Below are 19350 nucleotides of genomic sequence, written 5' to 3' on the forward strand. Positions count from 1 at the left end.
CTCAGGAGCTGTAAACTGCAGATCAGAAATATCCCACCTCACATGCAGTGGGAGGTGAGTGAATGTTTGTCTGTAAAGAGCTAAAGTGGTTAATGAAATATTTAATGTTAATACCCAAGTATCTGTAAACAATAATTTACGGCATTTTTAATAGTTGTCTTCACATTTATTCCTTAGAATTAAACCAGCTGTTCCTGTTACCTTTTTTAAGACTATATGCAAATGGCCTCTGTTTTGTTTGCCCTGTATTGCTCCTCATTAAAAAGGCGATCTGGGCTCAAACTCACCTCATAACTTTAATGTGAAAAGGTGGAGTTAAACTGCTGTGGACTGAAGTGGATTTATGTAAATATGCTGGTTTGCGTGACATTATAAAAATATTAAAAAAAAAAAGAGTTGTCCTTTTCAGTTTTTATTTTCAGCTGTGTGTGTCTTGAATTTTGGTATCACAGGAAGTTTTTTTTCAGTGCATCACTAATGCTAACATACATCAGTTTTATTTAGAAGCAAGCATGATTATAGGCCCTTTTAATATGGAGTTTATGTAGATTATGTTGATCCAAGTTTCGTTGGTTGAGTGATCCTGTTTTTATACCCCAGGTCAGGGGTTGGGTAAATTATGTTGAATATATATTTTGTCAAAAACATCCTTGAAAGTAGCGTATGAATGGAAGGATCACTTGTGGGTTTGATTTTAGTTCACTAGAGTGCTTATTTCCCCATATCTGATGCAAGTGACTAACCATAGGCCTGTGCAGGACAGCAAATTTCACTTTTGTTATTTAACACACTGTTGCTTTAAGAATCTTAGTTGAATAGGTAAGAATACTAATTAAAGTTGTCATACCTCACTGTTTTATTAGTTACAAACATATGGATTGTAGTGTCTAACTGAGGCACTTAGGCAACATCACCATACAACTGCCATCTGAGAGCGTGACCCTCACATTATGCCCAGTCTACAAGAAATTCCATTGCTTGTCCTAAATATTCTTAAAATGAGAAGTTCAACTTCAGGCAATGAGGTTGTGTTGGCTGATAGCAGCGAAATGTGATGTTGCAGTATGTAAAATACGTGAACTCATTTAAGCTTATGTTGTGTAGAATTCAAATTATATGGTGAGACATAAGTTGCAAACCACTTAAGTCTTTAAAATGCTTAATAGATTGATCTCATTACTACAATTATGTATTCAACCAGAGTAATATTGATCTAATACATAATGATACTGAAATCAGTTTAATGTTAAGTATTTTAGAGATATTGGGTGTTTCTAGACTTTTGATTACTCTGTATTATTTTGTTTATTCAAAACAAGTTACAACTAAAACTAGCTGTTTCTAGAAACTAAGTAAGCATGTAAGTGGACAAATTGTGGCACTTCTGCATTTCTGAAACTCTGTTGCTTCTTGATGAAATGAACTGTTTGTTGCAAAGAGAACCAGTAATAAATGTAACAAATGTACAAAGTGTGTAGTCTTAGAGGTACATATCAGAATCATGCACTGCTGTTATTAATGATGATGGGAAACAGTACTTGCTGGAGTGGACGGCGTATCGCTTTCTTTTGCAAAATTAATACTTTGGACACATACACAGAGGTGAAAAGTAGCCAATGTGTGATAGGATGTTCTCATTACTGCTTTAGAAGCTAAATTGAACTTAAAATGAAAACACTAGACTGAAGCAATACATTAAATAATTCAACCTAATGTTTATTTAGATGCTACAACTGACTGCAGATCTTTTATGAACACCTCTTTTCCTCTATAATATCTATTTGTCTGCCTTCCTGCCCGTCCACAATGATGTAATTTCTCTTCCACAAAGAATACACTTGAATATCCTACGACACACCCACGTTAAAGCAGATCTCAGGAAAAAAATATTTTAGCTTCCTCCATTGGTCTCTGTGGCGGCTGGGACATCACTTAACATGGTGGACTAGTAAATATTTGTAGGTCGCAAGAAAACCCAAGAACCAAGGAGAGGTGACCAAATTGGCCCTTCTCTGAATGCAGTGTATGCTCAGGGCAAGGGCTAGTGTTTCATGGCCAGAGCAGAATGTTGAAGTATGAAGCAGTGGCTGATTTGTTTCTGACCACGAGAGAAGTGACGTGTAAACTGATAAATTAAGAAGTGAAACTGAAAGCTTTCAGAAGCAAATCGCACTCATAAAAAGAAGGTGCTTCAAGGGTTCTTTTTATTAAAGAAAATGGTTCTTCAGATTGATGGAAAATGTGCATGAATGTGCTATAAAAGGTTCTATATAGAACAGTTTTGAAAAGGGTTCTATATAGCACCCAAAAGGATTCTTTTATTTTTGCAAGCTTGATACCATAACAATACAAGTACACTTTTTATATAGAACCATCTACAGCGCATTCTCCATCGGTCTGAAAAACCTTTTAATCATGCAAAGGGTTCTTTTGAATGTTCATGGTTCTATAGAACCATTTTCTTTACTAAAGAACCCTTGAAGAAACATCTTTTTTTTAAGAATGTAGATCACTGAAAACAATGCTAGACTGTAAATGTAAAGTCATAGGCAGACACGAATAGTTTGCAAGACTTATTTATTTTATCCCCGGCTTGTAAATTAATTTTTACGTGGGATAGATGTATCCAACTATTGGGTACACTAAATGTTAACTTTTTGCCCTAAAATTAAATTACACTTTTTTCCTATTTCTCATCTTGTGGTGCCTTGTGCCTTGGCTAACATGGTGTGCTTTAAATTTGTTTTAAATGTAATTTTATAATGTCACATTTGGAGTTTGGAAATTCTTGTGTTCGGATGATTGCATATTTCTAAAAATGAAACCTATTAGTTAAACGATAATTTAGTTATTATGGGGTAAATTTAGTTAAACAGTTTAAATTTAGTGGTTATACGGGATAAATTCTGTGTGTAATTCTTCTCTCTTTATTTTCTTTACCATAATGTTCTTCTGATGTAGATTTATCTTTTATATTCCCCATTTACATACCCTGTTTAATCATTTAAACAAATACGCTAGCTGGCATTGGTCATGTGACTTGGGGAAGTGAAAGCGTCCTGAGGGCAGCTGTGTGTTCATGATGTACTATCCGTTCATGTTTGAGCAATTTCCATTAGCTATGTTTCTGGCTGTGATAGGTATTCTGTTGTAGTTTGTGTTGTACCCCGAATTGCAATCAGCCTTCTTGTTTTGGAGATGCATGGGCATGTTTCAAATAAGGGGTCAGCAATATGGCAAAAATATAACATTATAACACTTGAGTGCATTTTCATGATACATGCTACATAATTATTTTCTGAGGTTTGATAAGTTGGAACAGACAAAGCTCCACTGGGGGCACATTTATATAAAAAAAATGAATACAGTGATTTTTATTCAACATTAATATACTGCTCTGCTCTAAATCCAATTAAACAGGATTATGCTCTTTTTGTAATGAAACATGCAGTTGATCTGTGTTCTTTTAATAAATGACTATGCAAGAAAGTCAATTGAAAAAGTTTAGACCACCCTGGTTAATGTACACGTTTTGTTGATTGTCTAAGTGAAAATATGTACACATCCTCTACAGAGAACACACTTCTGCATATTTTAAAGCACAATTACGGTTTGTTTGCTGAATTTAACATAATGGGAGATAAAAACAAAACATAAAATGTGGCCTGTGCAAACACTGTGGCACATTTTTATTTTGTTTTAATTTTTCCTATGTTAAACTCATCGTGCACTGACATATGCAGGAAAAAATGTCATATTTAAGTTTGTTCCACGTAGAGGATGCTGACTTTTGTGGTTTTGAATACAGCTGTAAGCTCAGAAAAGCATATTGATGTAATTCATTATGGTATCGGTAAAAAATCGACATATTGCCCTTCCGCATTTCGAATACAAAGTATAACAAGGTGGGATTTATTTCTGTGAGTCAGGTTTTCTGGCTTTTTCTGGTAGTTGTACTGAGTGACAACAGTAGTATTCATCCTGCTTAATTACTGAATAAGCAAAGATCCAGATATTTTGCAGGTCTCAAGAATGATTAGGGACTTGTTGCGACATTTCAGCCTTTTTTACGTGTGGTAGACTCTGGTTATAGGGTTGGTGTTCTGTGTATGGGTTTTCCTTTTCTTTTCTCCCCTGTTTAAGTAGGCCTTACTTATTTACACTGATGCACTGATACTGATACTGATGGTGCTTTTGTGTGATCAAAACTGCTTTTCATTGATTGGGAAGAAGGTTCAACACGACTTGTCAACGGTCAGCGTGTCCGTGTTTTCACTTAGAGTGAATGTGCAGTGTTGGATGAATATTTCCCACAATGGGAATCCCCTTGGAATACCCATATCTTTATTAATGTACTTACTGAAAAATAGAATTTGCAAGCACAAATGGGTAGAACACTCATTGGTGCTTTTGACTGGAGAAACCTGTATGCCTTTGCTACCAACAGGGGCTTATAGTGGTTGCAGCGTATGGATAATAAAGGGGGTTGATATCTGTTGTTAGACACCTAATCAATTATTGCATGTGTGAAAGCGCCAAGGCTCATCTCATGCTGAATGCAGAGCACCACTGCAGTGGCCCGTCTAATCAAGTGAGCGAGATAGTATAACATTGTTTTGTGGTGCGAAGAAAATGAGTGCAGAGGCCAGAAAACTGCTCTTTGGCCTCCAACCAACGTATGAGCTATAGAGCTCTTTCCCAATGCTGTGATAACCCCCCGGTCTACATCTCTTGCTGCATGTTGCCCCTCCTTTCCGTTTCTCTGATGCCCCCACCCCCCTCCCTTTTACTCACTCAAGGTGCTTTTTGTAAAATTACAGCCTAAATATAAAGTTCCCCTGCCTTTCAATTATGTTTTTACGTCTAGGATTATGCTTTAGTTCAGCCTTGCTGTAATTTCTGAGGTATTGCAAGTTCACTTCGAGTCGTAGTCTATGTTGTAAGATAACGTTAACTACTAAGGTTCAACAGCCTGTTAGCTCATTTTCTAAACTGTACGATAAACCTGCGTAAAGCTGTTTAAGTGTGGTCTACAGACGGCTTTGATGGTGTCAAACTGTTTTCACAGAATACTTAATACAGTAGCTGTATGGGTTAACTGATATTTAGTCCTTTCGCAGTTAGCCATTTAGCTAGCAATGTGACGGACAGTTTGATTATGGCTATTCGACATTTCATTGAGGACGAAGGCTAGGCCAGCGGTTGGTTTCAGACCTCGTCTTTACATGATACCTAGAGACGTCCCAAAACTATTGTTATTTTGTCAAAGGCCTGGACGTATTGCGTGTGTGAGTGAGAGAGAGAGAGTGGAGTGTTTTTTTATTATTATTATTTATTTTTTTTTCCCCCCTCCTACATAAACGTTTTGAGGAGAGCTCCTGCCCTAAGCATGGCACGCACAACGTCCTAGAAGCGGAGCTAAGCTACAATTAGCTTCATTCCTTCTGCTTAACCCTCAATAATTTACTCCGCCATTTATTTATAAATACCAAAGTAGGAGCGAAATCTACCTTTTTCGGAACATACCTTCATTTCGCTCTTTTATGTAATCTTGGAAACTTGAAGGACTTAAGAGTGTATTTGTAGCTTTCCTTCGCCACAGATTTGAGGCGGAGAGGAGGACGCGGTTACTGACCGGAGCATGTGTCCGTCCTCTGAAACACAACGGCTGAACTGATTCGCTGGACTCGCACAGCTGAATACAGTAGTCGAAATTGTGTAGTTTTTAGTCTGCAGGATTTCAATATCTCGGCGAAATGTAACAGTACTTTTTCTTACAGAATATGGTTTATTCCTTTACTGTTTACGCATAGGCCAAGATTGGCGTTTCTTAGCCGTTGATACGCTCGGCAGGTCTTTTGTCTTTACGCCATTCTGTATGAAACACGTGGTGGCTTAGGCCGTGTGCTCTGCATGATGGCGGGGCTCAGAGTCATGTCCGCTCCGTGGCCAGGCTCATGCGAGCTCAGCTGGACTTGGACGTTTAACCCACTGCCCCTGTGTGCCTGCAGGCCCGCTCCATGTGTAGACTCAGAATCTGTAGATGTACACCACCCCTCCCCCTGCTCCGTTCAAATGAACTGGTTTTACAGAGGCAGCCACACCCCCGTCTTCCTCCCTCCTAACGCCACCACTAACCACCTCCACCATTTCCCTCTCAAGAGACAACCTCAATCTCATTGGACGTGCTTAGGGAGATTGACCGTTCATGTGGCAAATGGCTCCAGCTCCTCTGTAGCAGAGGGGGTTTCCAGGGTGGAGGGCGCGGCGGCCAATGGGAGGGCGAGGGGGGGAGGTGGGCGTGTGGAGGGAGGAGTGGAGGTTCGCATGGTGGATGTATAGAAGGGGTGTGTGCTCGTAGGCGTGGAGGTTTCCCTTTCTTCCTCGTGCTCAGTGTTCCATATCATGAAAGAGGAGGGTGGAGGGGCTGACAAAGGGGTTAGGCGGAAAAAGCGCGAGCAAACGAAGAACGTTCGTAGCTAGAAAAATGTAGTGATTTATATCTTAAAGTTGGACCCAGACAGTGACATTTTACCGTTCATTACAACGTGCAAGCCTCCAGTAACTGCGCTAGTAAAGGGCGTGTAAATCAGGGTTTAAGTGGAGAAACGTTTGTTGCGAGAAGATGCCATGACTGCGAGTTTCATCGTTCATATCAAAGCGAGGTTCTCCTGTAACTACAATAACTGGTAGATCTCTGCTCGGGCTTAAAGCGCGGCGATGGAGAAGAGCGGAGTTGACCGTTTGTGAAGGCTACGCTAAAGCTGGACCCATCCGTTGAGTGTGTCCCATTTTACTAGAGCAGGAGTTCAGCTCCAGACCTGCGGGACTCATCGCCATTTACAGTAATCTAGACTCTAGAAACTATGATCCAACTCATCAGCTGATCAAGCCCTGCATGAGTTGGATAGGGTGTGGTTAGATTTGAATATAGGTGGTTAGATATGAATAGCATATCTTACGCACACAGGTGGAGTGTTTTATTTAGTAACACTGTGGCTGTCCAAAAAAAAATTATCTCCATAATTTGTGATTTATTTTTAATTTTTTTTTATACATCATTTGAACCAAGCAGCTGTCCTTTACATTGAGTGAAAATGACTGTTTACACACACTTAATCCGATCATTGTCAAATTTTGTCAGTTATCTGATTGTTCAAGTGCTTATGTAAACAGGATACTCCGATTTCATACACCCGGGTTAAGGCCTTGAAATTAGATTAAGAAATCTAATAGAGCTGGGTTTTAGCTCAGTACTCTTGATGTATATTCGCATGTTCTGCTAAAGTGACTTAATTTTTTTTTTTCATCTGTTAATCTTTCCTTCAGAACATAGTTAATGGCCATGTTTAAAATATTGAGCTGTTTATTTATCATTTCTATTGATGAAAAGATAAGATGATCTGATGATGATGCTACAGTTGGTATCATTAAAATACTGGTATTGTAACAACCCTGCTGTGTATGTAACAATTGTAAGCTAACTTTCTCGCTGGTTTCCTCATGCAGGTGCTCGATGGGTTATTGGCTCAATATGGTGCAGTGGAGAGTTGTGAACAAGGTGAGTATAGGTTAGGTTAGAGAGTGTGTGTGTGTGTGTGTGTGTGTGTGTGTGTATATGTGTGTATATATATATATATATATATATATATATATATATATATATATATATATATATATATATATATATATATATATATATATATATCTCATATTATGTAATATAATTTTTTAAACCATTTATTAAAAATAGTTTATCTCTTAACCTCAATTTTTGTGTATACTTATTACACTTTCTCTCCTTCTCTGACTGCAGTCAACACAGACACAGAAACAGCCGTAGTCAATGTGCGATACAGTGCCAAGGAGCAGGCCAGACAGTGAGTACACCCCTCTGGAGGTTGAGCCAGCTCTCAGCCTCTGACAGCATGCCGTATCTGTCCAACACAAGTGTGAAACTTGGTCAACTCCGAACGTAATTCGGACTCGATCAGGCAGCAGTGCCTCGTAATCTTACTGCTGCCATCTAATGACTGCTTAGAGGCACTTCAGGGTTCTCGCTGAGTTCATGGCATGATGTTGCGGTTCTGTGATTTTCCTTTTTATTTAGTGTGGATCAGAATCATACAGCCTTCCTGGTTTATGTAAATGAATGTTTATGACCAACAGTTATAACCATAATGACTTTCTATTTAAATTAAAAAAAAAAAAATGTTTTTCTTGTTGTTTGATGGCCACTTTAGTTCAGTGTTTCCCCAACCCTAGTATTGGAGTTCTCTTGCTCAGCATGATTTTTTTTAACTTTTTTTTTTGTCTGCTCTAACACACCTTATCAGCTCATTAACAGGCCACACACACACACACACACACACACATGATGTCCCCTGAGACAGTCACTGTTTATCCAACTGAGCTTTAAAATCTAAAAACCTAAATTCATTTATTTTAATGCATTTGTTTTTATAAATGATCATAAAATGAACAAATGACCGAGTTGTTTGTTTGAAAATGGTGCTGTGTTACAGCCACCAACATGATTTAAATATTATAGGTGTAAAGTGTGTGACAGTTCAGTAGTTCACAAATGCTTAAGACCTAAAAGTTGCATTCTTTGCACAAAAGCAGTCTTCAGAGTGGATCTCAAGGAATGTCTAAGATGGCTGTCAAAATTTGCAGATCACATTGCTGTGGGATTACAAAAAAAGTCACCAGAAGCATGTTTTACTTGCTCTGATTTAACTGCAAGAATTACAGTTACATTTTACTCCATATTAGGTTGTGCCCTGCACCCTGCACTGTCCTGCTTCAGGGCCATCACTGAGAGTTACAGCTTTAGTGTTAGTTAAATCTGCTGAAAATGTCAGTGCAAAAAGTGCTATTTTCTCTAGTTTTCATTTGAATGGTTTCCGGTATGGACAAAAAAGTTTGACTGGTTGGTGCAGTTTGTTTTGCACTAGAGGTCTTCTGTCCTTCTGCACACTCAAATCTCTTTCTTCCCTCCAGAGCAGTGGAGAAGCTCAACGGTTTCATGATGGAGAATTACGCACTGAAAGTGTCCTACATCCCGGATGAGACGGCTGTTGCTGACCCTGCTGCTGTGAGCAGCAGGAGAGGCGCAGCTCCTCGGGGTCCGCCCCGTCAGGGCTCACCCTCTCTGGGCGCCAGACCCAAGCTGCAGTCTGATGTTCCACTGCGCTTGCTTGTACCCACCCAGTTTGTGGGTGCCATCATAGGCAAAGAGGGTGCCACCATCCGCAACATTACCAAACAGACACACTCAAAGTAAGGATGTGCCTTTCTGTCTGTTAACTTTGTATATATTTAACTCTTCTTGGCCATTAGCATGTACCCTGTGAAGGCCTCAAATTTAGTTTATTTCTCACTTGTAGCTATTAATACAAGCAGAGAAATTCTGTCAAGTGTGGAATCTAAACTTTCAGTGTCAGGAAAAAAGGTGCTGAGCAGGTCCTTTTTAATTAATCAATTAATTTATTTTAAATGCAACCTCAAAGGTACAACACTGGTTTTAAGGTCCAGTTGTCTACCTTAAGTTTTCGGAAAAGGTGCATATTTGTAGCTTTTCTTAACCTGAAGTTTAAAAACCAAACAATAAAATAAAGACTGTAGACGAGACAGGGTGTGGTGTCAATACACATTAAATGTACTTGCAATGGAATATGATACATGTATGAAATACTAAAGGTACTGAAGATGTATCCTTGAGCATGCTACCCTAGTGATGATTTAGTACCTTTATTCTGAGAGTCTTGTATGTAGAAGAGGTTATTTTATTATGATTTGAATTTGATACATTCATTGATGTGTGTACACAAGTTGTTTTGCAAAAAGAAAAAAAAAATTAACTTTCATTAAAAAGTGCATTCACGATGTAAATCGAACATAAATGTAATAAGAAAAGTAAGAATTACATTTAAATAGCAGAATGACTGCTATAAATTTAGATCTGCATTGAATACTCAGTCATGATGGTACCAGTTAAAAGGTGGGCAATTATGGAAAAAAAAAATCACCTAATGATACTTAAAGGCATTATCACAGCACACATTATGTTTCATAATGATTGTGCTGCATGTGCAATTCTTCAGCATTCCTGAAGCATGGATAATATCCACACTGTGTTCAGAAGAGCATAACACAGTATTTTATTGTTATTGTCATAAATTGTCATATTGGCCAGCTAGCTGTGCCATGTTGCTGGAAATTCTTGCTTGCTGTGATTTATACTGTTCTATGGATGTGTAGGATTGACATCCATCGCAAGGAGAATGCAGGAGCGGCTGAAAAGCCCATTACTGTCCATTCCACTCCAGAAGGCTGCAGCTCGGCTTGTAGGAGGATCATGGAGATTATGCAGAAGGAGGCCCTAGACACCAAAATGTTAGTCTGCGAATTCTACATACAGTCATTGGTTCACTGCCTCTTCATAATCTTAAGTTGATAGTCGATTACAACTTTTGTATGCACTCTTGCCTGTGCTGACTTTGACTTCTGGTTTACGCAGCACTGAAGAGATTCCCCTAAAGATTTTGGCCCATAATAACTTTGTGGGGCGTCTGATTGGAAAAGAGGGCCGAAACTTGAAAAAGATCGAACAAGACACTGGGACTAAAATCACCATCTCGCCGTGAGTGACCCACGCAGAGTACTGCCACTTTATTATTATTATTATTATTATTATTATTTTTATTATTATTATCATTATTATTATTATTATTATTATTATTATTATTATTTTTATTATTATTATTATTATCATTATTATTATTATTATTATTATTTAAGAGTTTAAGATCTGTCATCAGAGTGGATATTGGGCATAACTATTTATAAGAGAGCTTTTATTATGTATCGTGACTTACTAAATATTGTGATTGCGTCTTTCTCTCTGTTCCCTAGATTGCAGGACCTCACTCTGTATAACCCAGAACGCACCATCACAGTGAAGGGCCCAATAGAGGCGTGTGCCACTGCTGAGGAAGAGCTCATGAAAAAAATCCGAGAGTCCTATGAGAATGACGTGGCCGCCATGAATGTATGTTGGCAGCAGTTTTGCTGCAAGCAAACTTTAGTCTTATTTTTAATGATGTATTATTGATATCTCTCCATGTGTGTCTCTGCAGCTGCAGTCTAACCTGATTCCTGGGCTGAACCTAAATGCACTAGGTCTTTTCCCGGTTGGGGCAAGTGGAGGCATGTCCCCCTCTATGGTGCCAGGACCTCCCACTGGAGCACAAGCTTCCTATCCATCATTTGGGGTAAGTGTGGGTTTGTGTGCAAGGGGGGTACATAGATTCAAGTGTGGTAAACACCATGTTGAGCTGCACAAGTTTAATTTTATTTCATTTTAGTCCTTGCATTCACTCTGGCATCACTCTCAGTGGGAGGATTTCTTCAGTCACTCTTTAGTCTGACCCATTTGTGTGTTCTGATGAGCTGTTTGAGTGAGAGGTTTTGTTGACACAATGAACAGATAACTGCAGTGGTCATCACCATTTGGTGATGCACCTGATTTGAACTCCTCAGTTTTAGCTCATGTGTAAGAAGAAGGGAAATCCTCAATCTGTGCTGGACCATAGCTCTCCAGCAGAAACTGATGGCCCCTGATATACAATACTGTGTCTCAGAGACCACTTTTAATTTTCAGTGAAAACAGCCATTAAGTACAGATAATTCACTTTTTTAGCTTCAGGGTTAAAAAAGCAGAAAACAGTACCCAGAAAATTACCAAGAAGCCTCAACAACTACATATAATGTAAATGTGTATTTTATGTTTTTTCAGGAGACTTGCTTTCTATTTAAAAATCTGCAGAGATTCCCCCCCGTCCAAAGTTCAGTCTCAGAAGTCGGTTGCATTTTCTGCTCCTCGCCTTCCAAGTAATGCCGAACAGAGTGATTTTGAGGTCTGGATTCTGGGGTTGCCAGTCCATTGTTCTGAGAACATTTGTTGTGAGAACAGAAGACATTTTCTTTAGTAACGGCTTCTTGACGGCTACACATCCTTTCAGACTTATAGCGCTGAGTTGTCTTATCACAGTGGAAGGATGGACCAAAACACAGTTGGATTTTTCGTATCTGAATCAAGAGTGGAGCTTGATTTTCTCCTGTCTCGCTTTAAAATTGTTTATCTGGCCTTCTTGGTGGTCTATAAGATCTTCCACAGTTGTTAGTTCCATTTTTTTTCTTTAGCTTTTAAGAAATTTAACTCCGGTTTTTCAAATATTTTTCTTTCACTTTGGTCTTCCTTATGCAAGTGGGTTGTCTTATATAGTCTCTGCAGAATTATTTCCTGAAAAATCAATAATTTGGCTGTTTTAACTGGAAATAAAGAAATATATGAGAAAATATTGGTCTAACTTTTGCACAAATAGTGTGAAGGATCTGAGCTAGGCCTCTAACCAAAGGATTTGGATGCCAGACTGAACCGGTGAAGGCCAGGTAGGACTAGGCAAGTTAGATGTGTCTGTTCTGTGTCTCCCCAGGAGGTAAACACATTTCTGTGAGGGAGAAGACGCAGTGTATTTGTGCATGTTTGAGTTTGTCACTGTACGAGTGAGTATTAATATGCGTAGTTTACAGCATGATGGAGTCATGAGTGAGTGTGTGTGTGTGTGTGTGTGTGTGTGTGCGAATGGGCACAGGTGTGTGTTAATGTGTGTTTCTCCCATAGTGCAGCGTGTTTGGGAGCGGGGTGCCATTTTGGGCCTCTGCACTGCCCTCCAGCAGTAGCCCAGCCCTCTCTGTAAGTCCCCCCCTACCCATAATGCACTGCACAGCTTTTGGCTCCCCGCTAGTGATTGGCCGAAGGCCACGGACATTAGCCAGTGCCTCATGTAGTTCCTGCCCCCCAGGGAAGTGGCCAAGACCTCCCCCGCCCCCCCCGCCCAACTAACACAGCTGCAGAGAATGCAGTGTGTGTGGTGTTAACACACAAAGTGTGTGTGTCTGTCTGTGTGTGCTTTTCACATGCTTGGTGTATGTTTCTGGAATGGCATATGCTGGGAGAATGCAACTGGTCTTATTCGTCAGTGCGTGTGTCGGGTTGGCTAATGTGAATGAAATGGGACCAGATGGTGGCTTCACTTGCTTGCTCAGTGCCATGAAAATAGTCTTATTGGTAGCCTTTACTTGAGCAGACCTACCATGTTATGTTATCTTGAGATTGTATGTGTCTGTGGTTTGCTCTTTTATCCTGAGCAGTTGCTGGGGATTGGGACTCTTAATCCATGCTGCTTTAGGATTAGTTGCTTTGTATTATAACTATTATGCATTTGAATATAAAAAGCACCGCTCTTCGTGAGTGTTATGCATCAGTACACAGCTCCTCTTATAGCTTTGCTCTGGTTTGGCTCTTTAAGCAGTGTGGTGGAGCACAGCTTTTAAAAGCTCTCAAAGATTTCCAATCAAATAAATTATTTCAGTTGGATAAGTAGACTAGAATGACTAGCATGTTTACACACTATTACACATTTAACTTTGACATGAAGACACTTGTGGTCTGCACTGTTTGAGAAAGTTACCAATGGATCTATCTTTTCTAATTACAACAGTAGCCAATGAAAGTTCTGGATTACTCTGATCCAGTACTATAGATACTATGTATAGTACTATCTTAGGTCTCATTTTGACTGTCTTGTCATGTCATGTTGGCTAGCCTCCTTCTTGTGAAATTGTAGAGGGTTTGAGTAGTCTAAACATGAGGCCCTATGTTTAGATGGAAGTGTACGGCTCCAATTGCAAAAAGGTCACTTTAAAATTGTGTTCGTTTTTTTTTTGTTTTTTTTTTTTAAGTAAAGTAATATCAAATCAGTGTCGGTTGATGTTCAAGATTTCAGTATTGGTATCAGGAAAAAAAGCATCATTGTGCCACGTCTTGTACACAGACCTTTCACTTTAAATTGGTTCTAAGAGCACTTCTGTTTGTTCTACTACAGCTAAAAACATCTGTGCATTCCAAGCACTGCTAATTTGTTTGTTTTTATTATGCAGAAGTCCCATGTTCCTAGGTTATGTATCTATGCCTGGTGCACTGAATCAGGATCTCAACATATTCAGCATGTACCAGGATTCATTTAATCCAAGACTTGTAGGCATTTTGCATCGCTGCTTGTCAGTGTCTGAATTGTCGGTTATAGGTTAAATGATAATAGCAGTGATTAGTGTATCCTACCCAAATGTACAAGTGGATTTTTTTGGACGGACTTGAGACGAACGTTTGAACTTGTAGAGAACAGCATAGGTGCAATCCCAGTTGATGTGTCAAGGGATAATTTTGGCAAAAAAGCTATGACTTCAGTCACTTGGAAATGGGGAAAAACAGGACCGAAATGAAAACATTAAGAGCAGTACGCTGACTTGGCAAACGGAGGAGTTAAGTATTTAGTGTACTTTGATCTTTGGACCCCTAAGAGCAAGCAAGCAACATGGTTTATCTGTGACCTTGTAATATGTACTAGGGTGGGTGGGTGTGCTCGCACGCACAGTCTGAGCTTTTTTCTTGTAGTTAAGTATGACCTTCACTTTTATTTTCTCAGCCACAGCAGCCAGAGTCGGAGACGGTATATCTTTTCATCCCCGCCCTGGCGGTGGGCGCCATCATCGGCAAGCAGGGCCAGCACATAAAGCAGCTCAGCCGTTTTGCTGGTGCGTCAATCAAGGTAAGTGGTGGATTGAGATTATACAGGGTTAAATCATCTTCTAGCTTCTTGCATATGTTCAGAGCTTTGATTTCCATTCTTTATTTCCTCTGACTAGATTGCTCCAGCTGATGAAATGGATGCCAAGCAGAGGATGGTCATCATTGCAGGACCACCTGAGGCACAGTTCAAGGTATTTGTCTGAAAGCTTTTTGTAGGGTCACATAGCTTTTTGTAGGGTTAGTCCTAAAAATCTACTGTCAGACTTCAGAGAAATTCTGAGTCCTACATAAGTTGAAAGTTGGTGTAATAGGTAGTGCAATGACTTCAACATTTTTCCAAGCGCTGTGCACTTTTATTTTTATGGAAAATCATTATATTGCAGTATTTCAACTGGGAAGACTGGAAAAGTTCAGGGACAGTGCCAGCTCTTTGGCAAGTAATCTCATGGATGACTGGCTTGGCATGTAACAAATGTGAACAGACACATACAGCATGAACTGGGGGTTTATAACATTTTTGCTAGTAGATTTGCTGAAGTAGATCTGTCCTGAAGTTTAAAAATGACAGCAACAGAAAGTGAGATCATTTAAGATGCCTGACACAAGCTGCATTCCTAGGCTGCAGCTGAGAAAGGTGCGTCTTGTGGCTCATGGCTAATTTTTAGTGTTGTGTGGGAGCGGTTAGTTAACCAGCCCATAGTGGGCGGGTGCGGGACAACACATATATGTGTAGAGAAATTACGCAAATTAATGAATAGCCAAGGTAAAATGACAATTACTTAATAATGAGCATGAATGGAATGGTCTACCAAGGCCACCTTGTCATGACATCAGAAAGGAGTTGGTGCAAAAAATTTGATAGTGAAAATACTGTTCATGTGAATGATAGTAAGCTGACAAGAAAAACTTGGATGTGAAAGATGTTATATGGCAGGCAAAACATTAATTTATTATTTTAAAATGCTGTCCTGCAAGGTAAAGACTGTTCAGTTTGGTGAAAGCAGGTACACCTCACACCCTGCATTCTTAAACAGATTCACAACTAAAACATAGTTTTTATTCAGGTCCAAAGATATTTTTAGATGGGGCATATTAGGGACTGGTTTAATAAAATGTTCCCCTTGGGTTCCACTGTGTTCTTAAGAGGTAGTTACATGGTATAGGAGGACCTTCTTATGCTTAAGTTATCAGACAAAGCCACAAAAATTCAGCCCTGTTTTAACATCTTTTCCTTCTCCCACTCTTAGGCTCAGGGACGTATCTTTGGAAAACTGAAGGAAGAGAATTTCTTTGGGCCAAAGGAAGAGGTCAAACTAGAAGCTCACATCAAAGTGCCATCGTTTGCTGCCGGCAGGGTTATTGGCAAGGGAGGCAAAACGGTAAAGTTTGACTTATTGCCACAGTCCAATCTGTGACAAACAAAAATAAACCTTTTTTTATTTTTTTTATTTATTTTTTAGCCTTTGCAAAAGAGGTATTCCACTGAATATCAAACGTTTCATGTGTCTCATACATGCCGTCTATGTTTTAATGCTCAATCCTGTTGCATTATGTGGAGACAGCCCTCAGTTGTGGCTATAAAAAATTGAGAGGGTTGATTCAGATCTTTTTCTGTAGTTGTTTGTTTTAACCAGTATGGCTGTACATTGTTCTTGGCCAGTCATACTTGCTTTCTGGATAGGACTGAGCATAAAATTTACAGAAACCGAACACTTAGATATGCTGACCAAATTTTGATCATGGTGGTATGTTTGGTGTAGTATCCAAATACACGGTGACATCTTTTGTTTGCCTGTCTGTGTGTGCACAGAACTCAAATCTTTTTTTTTTGATCTTCTGGATAAAAAGTAGCAGATGTTTTTGAATTCATCTACCTGTGTAGTAGTGTTTGCGTCATTGTTTAGTGGGGAGCCACTGCTGACATTTCATACGGACAGTCTAAACACCCAGCAGTGCTGCTATCTGTTATTACATTGATGAATTTATTCATTTTATATATTTAGTATTTAATTATGTATTGTTAGATGCTTGAGTTTATAAAGTTGAGGCTGAAAATAAACAAGCATCATGAAAGTTAAAGGGACCTGTCTCTAAACTGGGAGGGTGATTTGTGGGCTTAGATTAAGTTCAGTGCCATTTTGAGATATTGAGGATTAAATGTTCCACTTCAAAATGAGAAACTCTTATGTAATACATTTAATTTTATCTGTCATGGCCCTGAGATGCTTTTTAAATTTGTTGGTTGTTCAGCAGTATTATTACACTCTAAACTTACTAGGATGTCTTACTAAACTGTTTAAAACGTCTGAAACTTTACTTTAGTGGGTTGCAGGCCATCATAGCCAAGGTACTAAGCCCTTTAAACAGCCTACTGCTGTGCTTGCGGTATTGGTAACATATGAATTTTGATAGAGTTCTTCTTTATTAATCAGCCTTATTGAATGGACTGCGTACAGAACCGAGGACATAAGGAAGAGATGCAAAGATGTCAGGGCAGATGAAATCGACCCCAAACGTGTTTACCAAATGAGATGTTCTTCACTCAGTCGTGATATTCATCAGCTGCTACTGGGCTTAAAGGAACTGCCCATGATAAACACTTATCCTATTATCAACTGACTTTTCATATTAACAGTTTAATTAGCTGAAGTCATCCAATAAAAACATAGAGGGGAGGCAGAGAATACTGTTCAACAGACCTACAAGTGCTTCAAAAGAAAACTTTGTGTTGATTTGGTACTATAATAAAGTTCCACTGCTTACCGTAATGAGTCATTTAATATTTCTGTCTAGGTGAATGAACTGCAGAATCTGACCAGTGCAGAGGTGGTTGTCCCAAGGGATCAGACACCTGATGAAAATGACCAAGTGGTAGTAAAGATTACTGGCCACTTCTATGCAAGCCAGGTAACGTAGCAGCTGATGGGCTGATTGTTTCATTTCAGTTGCGGTATCCAAAATGTTTTGACATGCAGATCTCTCAATCTGTTTTTATAGATGGCTCAGCGAAAGATTCAGGAGATTCTTTCTCAGGTGAGGCGGCAGCAGCAGCCCAAGGCCTCGCCCACAGGCCCACCAATGGCCCGGAGGAAATAGAGCCACCACGTCTTCACGGAGACGATCGGGATATGGGACATGCCCATCTCAGGGGTCATGGGTTGTGCCCGAACACCCCACCTATATGACACCCCCCCCACCTTCCGGCGTTTCTGTGAGAATGTATTCTCAATCGCACATTTTTGTTTTTCTTTTGTTCTAAACATGAGGAGAAATCACGGCTATGAAAAATAGTCTCCCCTTCACTGCCCTAGTGTGGTAACTGCACAATACTACATTACTATTGATTTTTCATTCTGTACTTTTGGTTAATTGGTTGAGTTTTTCCATGTAAAAGTATAAAGGCATTGCTCTCCTAGCCTGGCTAGGGGTGGGCGGGGCTAGGGGTGGGGCCTAAGGGCTCTAGATTTGGGATGGGACTGAACATGGAAGAGTTGGAAGTGTTTTGTCCCAGTATTGATAGTGGCATTTTATAAATTCGGATGCATTTTATAAAGGAGATAAAAATATATATATATATATATATATATATATATATATATATATATATATATATATATATATATATATATATATATATATGTATGTATATATATATGTATATATATATGTATATATATATGTATGTATGTGTATATATATATATATATATATATATATATATATATATATATATATATAAAGATTATGAAAGAAGGCGGAGCAACACTGCCACTTATGACTGAGGGAAGTGTTGATTGGTGTTGGCCAGGAAACAAAGTTAATATGCATTTTACTGATCTACCTCAGGCTAGAGTACCTCAGAAAAAGATTATATATATATATAAAAAAAAAATGTTCCTTTCTTTTTTTTTATTTTGCTTTGTGGTATTTTGTATACTTTATAAAGCTAATAGTTCTTGAACATTTTTATTTTTTTAAGAAAATTTGGTCTGTTGCTAACGTGCGAATCCCTAACCCCCACTTTTGTTATGCTGCAGACAATGAATAACTGTACATAAGAATGTCTGTGCATCTGGGTATGAGTGGGGTTTAGGCATGTCGCTGTTGGCTGCAGATGGGAGTATCAAAAGAAAAGCGCCTCAGTGTTGCTGAGGAGCCACCATCCACTGAAAACATCAAAAAGTAAGATATAGATGCCGAATAATGCCAACAGTACATACTGCAGCAATGCCGTTTAGTTTAGCAAATACTATTAACGTTTTGGCTGGTACATTTCTTGCGTATGTTTCATTAGCGTTTAAGGAGTGACGGAGGCTAGCATTAGAGGTCAGGGATAACGATTTATGTCCTGCTGTAACCTCTCTGGTGCTCCTTTATCCTCCTCAACGCACTTACTTGTTTAACAGATTAACAGTCCAGCCCTTTGTGGTGCGTATGAGTTGTGGGTTATTTTTCCCCTCACTCTCTTCTTTCCCAGGATGGTGCACTTCAGGTCTTGGGAGGCTGAATTTTCTTTCTTTCTTAATTTCTTGTATTGTGGGCTGGGCTCCATCACACCAGGCTTTCACACACTGCTAATATCCGTGTTGAGTGTCAGTCACTGCATGGTGAGGGTTGGGGAGTCACACTGTTCAAATGCTATTGAGTTTTGCTACACATTACAATATTAATGGATGCGTCTGTATAACCAGCAG

The 19350-nt window shown here is 39.2% G+C and overlaps 1 protein-coding gene across 3 annotated transcripts in view; it reads left to right on the forward strand.

Moving 5' to 3' along the window:
• The window catches only part of igf2bp3 (insulin-like growth factor 2 mRNA binding protein 3), a 29934-nt gene extending 11927 nt beyond the window's left edge, over positions 1–18007 (forward strand). The window contains exons 3-16 of one of the 3 annotated variants that reach the window (XM_036566995.1): positions 6–54; positions 7510–7561; positions 7817–7880; positions 9004–9282; positions 10264–10398; positions 10523–10645; positions 10918–11053; positions 11142–11276; positions 12689–12760; positions 14553–14675; positions 14773–14847; positions 15904–16035; positions 17450–17563; positions 17654–18007. In XM_036566995.1, the coding sequence (XP_036422888.1) occupies positions 6–54; positions 7510–7561; positions 7817–7880; positions 9004–9282; positions 10264–10398; positions 10523–10645; positions 10918–11053; positions 11142–11276; positions 12689–12760; positions 14553–14675; positions 14773–14847; positions 15904–16035; positions 17450–17563; positions 17654–17752 (1588 nt within the window). In that variant the 3' untranslated portion in view covers positions 17753–18007. Of the gene's footprint in view, positions 1–5; positions 55–7509; positions 7562–7816; positions 7881–9003; positions 9283–10263; positions 10399–10522; positions 10646–10917; positions 11054–11141; positions 11277–12688; positions 12761–14552; positions 14676–14772; positions 14848–15903; positions 16036–17449; positions 17564–17653 lie in introns of those variants that run through there. The other 2 variants (XM_036566998.1, XM_036566996.1) reach the window with 2 other exon arrangements.
• The last annotated feature ends 1343 nt before the right edge of the window (positions 18008–19350 follow it).

The sequence above is a fragment of the Colossoma macropomum genome, unplaced genomic scaffold (genome assembly GCF_904425465.1).
Source record: "Colossoma macropomum unplaced genomic scaffold, Colossoma_macropomum, whole genome shotgun sequence".
NCBI lineage: Eukaryota > Metazoa > Chordata > Actinopteri > Characiformes > Serrasalmidae > Colossoma > Colossoma macropomum.